Source organism: Oncorhynchus nerka, unplaced genomic scaffold (assembly GCF_034236695.1).
Source record: "Oncorhynchus nerka isolate Pitt River unplaced genomic scaffold, Oner_Uvic_2.0 unplaced_scaffold_6978, whole genome shotgun sequence".
Classification (NCBI taxonomy): Eukaryota; Metazoa; Chordata; class Actinopteri; order Salmoniformes; family Salmonidae; genus Oncorhynchus; species Oncorhynchus nerka.
Window position 1 is genome coordinate 4,498 of NW_027034338.1, and position 3,330 is coordinate 7,827.

Consider the following 3,330-nt stretch of genomic DNA (forward strand, 5'->3'; position numbering starts at 1 on the left):
AGGACTAGAGTTTTTTAGGATAAAAAGAAACTAAGCACCGGCTAAATGCGAGAGGAAAAGCTGGTTCAGTCTGCTTTCCAAAAGACACTGGAAGACAAATTCACCGTTCAGCAAGACAATAACCCAAAACATAAGATCAAATATACACTGGCATTGCTTACCATGGTGACAGTGAATGTTCCTGAGTGGCTTAGTTACAGTTTTGACTTAAATCGCCATGAAAATCTATGCCAAGACTTGAAAATGGCTGTTAGGTGTGAATACTTTCAGAAGGCACTGGAAATATATGATTTTTAAGAGAAATAATTCAAGAACTTCATGTTGGTTTGACCTGCGGCACAGCTATTTGGGCCCCTCTTCTGAGCATCTTCTTGACCGATACCTTAAACTCCTCCGTCTTCAGAACGTATACGATGGGATTGAGCATTGGTGGCAGTATCGAGGTCAGGGAGAGGTTGATGATCCGGGCGTTGGTTGGTATGATGGTGTAGAGAAGTGCGTAGAAATAATGGGCAGGTAGAATATGACCTAGTGGTGTGAGTACATGTCTTAATGGCTCTGAGTCTGGGAAAGAGAGAGAGAGAGAGGGAGAGGAGGGAACAAGAGAGAGGTGGACAGAGAGAGAGAGAGATAAAGAGAGGAAAGAGAAGCGTGAGAGAGAATTAAGAAGGAAAGAGGAGACAGAAAAGGGAGTGGACAGAGAAAGGGTGTGAGAGAAAGAGGGGGTAGAGGAGAGAGACAGAGAGAGACAGAAGGAGTGGATGGAAGGGAGAGAGAGAAAGAGGTGGAGGGTGAGATGGAGAGAAAGAGAGGTGGAGGGTGAGAGAGGGAGAAAAGGAGTGGACATAGAGAGAGAAAGAAGAGAGTGGCGGAGGAAGCGGAAGCGAAGAAGAGAGGAGGGGAGGGAGAGAATGTGTGTCAGTACACCATGTGATTATCTATACAGTTTAATTGCATTCTCAATATTTCCCAGCATTATCATTCCTGTAACAAGTCCATAACTAAAAACATATTTCTGAGGCAATCAGCATATGGGCCGTTCTGGCTTGGACAAGTCTACTTACTGACTTGACTTACTTATTCCAATCAGTATTACTTCTCACCTGTCCTGGGGCAGTGTGATGGTGAACAGGGCGTGTGTTATACAGATGTATGATGATATGATGAAGATCATTGGGAGATAGAGAACTATACAGGGGTTGATTTTGCTCATCGCTATGCCCAGGGACCACATTAGAACAGGGGCCGCCAGGCGGAACAGGGGACCGTGGTCACAGAAGTAGCTGTTGATCACCAGAGACCTACAATACAACTAAGACATTATACTGTGAGACCTACAATACAATACATTATATACCATGTTATTACTCAGATATTAGAGCGAACAACAGAAATGTGTCAAAAAATTCTCGACCAGCTATTGGTACACCTCCGCCACTGGAATTCCTCTCACATTCAAGATGAATGTTATTAAAGGAACATAAAGGAACAATTCAATAACTTTTGGAAATCGAACTGCTTCAGAAATGTGTTTTGCTGGTTGGAACAAAAATAGTGGTTCTGCTCGAACAATATTGAGTTTAACCTCCTTTTGCCCTCAGAACAGCCTCAATTCGTTGGGCATGGACTCTACAAGGTGTCGAAAGCGTTCCACAGGGATGCTGGCCCATGTTGACTCAATTTTTCCCACAGTTGTGTCAAGTTGGCTGGTTGTCCTTTAGGTGTTGGACCATTCTAGATTCATACTGGAAATGGTTGAGCATGAAAACTCAGCAGCATTGCAGTTCTTGACCAAACCGTGCGCCTGGCACCTACTACCATACCCGTTCAAAGGCACTTAAATATTTTGTTTTTCCCCATTCACCCACTGAATGGCACACATACATAATCCATGTCTTGCTTGTCTCAAGGCTTAAAAAAACATTTGTAACAAGTCTCCTCCCCTTCATCTACACTGATTTAAGTGGATTTAACCTGTTAAGGCTACCCCTGATTACTGCCCCTTCTGGAGGAATTGGTACCCATATAAAACATGATACATTTTTGTCAAAAGTTGCTAATATATGCATATAAAAATTATTATCGAATAGAAAACACTCTAAAGCTTCTAAAACCGTTTAAATTTTGTCTCTATGTAAAGCAGAAGTCTCAGGGCATGCATTCTCCCAAGTCTCTCTTGTAATGGAAAAAGTTGGCCCCACTTTGACGTCATCGTATACGTGCACTTCCCAAGCAGTTACAACTCTGAGAACAGTCTGTACGTGTTCAGCGCGTAAGCCTGCTTTCAATGAGGCGTGTCATTGTGAGAACGCACCACGAGACTTTGAGCGTGCCGAAAGGTCTCGGTCACGCGAAAAAAAGTGTGCGCTAATGCGCGCTCTGCTCGGTGCTCTCTTTTCCTCAGGATCGATTAAACGACGGTGTGTTTCTGTTCGCCCTCACGATTTCTGTGCACCTTTATAACATGTTAAGCTTAATTATGAACACAGTTTGATATATTTACTCGACATAAATATGTACTTTGACGTTTTGGTGCGCATCCACTTGAAATTTGCCTACATTTAAAGTGAAATGTGCCGTTTTTAGTCGAAAGACACAGACTTGAAAACTGGACATGAATTAGCCTCCAGTATAATCCCTTTCTAGGTCTTCTGATGGAAGAACAGCAAGGTAAGGAATATTGTATTAGTTGGGTTTCCTGTATTCCAAGATAGAGGAGGGATACTGCTAATGTTGGAGCGACTCCCAGTAATAGCCTAGTGAGCGCAACCTGTAACGTTAAAAATAATGTAACACAGCCCGAATTACATTTGAAGAAGTGTATCTTGCCATACATATGCCAAAACATGCATATTTGAAATTAATTTATGATGTGTATTCCTTGTTGGCGTTATCTGCCGGAGCTATTTCATTTCTCCTGACATTGTAGTAGCATTTTTGAACGATGCGTCATTGTAAACAGAGATTTATGGATATATATTGCAGATTATTGAAAAAATGAATGTACTGTGTAACATGTTATATTACTGTCATCTGATGAAGATTTCAAAAGGTTAGTGAAATGATTTTTCTTTTAATCATGCGTTTGTTGATTGCATATTTTTTCCTACTTGGCTATGCTAATGAGGTATGTCTGCAGTGGTGGTTGGACATAAATATGTGCTATGTTTTCGCCGTAAAACATTTTAGAAATCTGACTTGCTGGGTAGATAAACAACTTGTTTATCTTTCATTTGAGCTATTTTTCTTGTTAATGTGTGGAGGTTAAATATTTTTAGGATTATTTCTTGCGTTCCCTGCGCCACATTACAGCTGAGGGGTGTGGGGTTC

At 41.5% G+C, this 3,330-nt stretch overlaps 1 protein-coding gene across 1 annotated transcript; it reads right to left on the minus strand.

Moving 5' to 3' along the window:
• Positions 1-316: 316 nt before the first annotated feature.
• Positions 317-1,312, minus strand: LOC135566149 (olfactory receptor 4D9-like; the record flags this gene model as incomplete). Its single annotated transcript, XM_065014000.1, has 2 exons — positions 317-528; positions 1,195-1,312. Coding segments are annotated over 2 exons (330 nt in total), but the record flags the coding sequence as incomplete, so codon positions are not given.
• Positions 1,313-3,330: the final 2,018 nt, after the last annotated feature.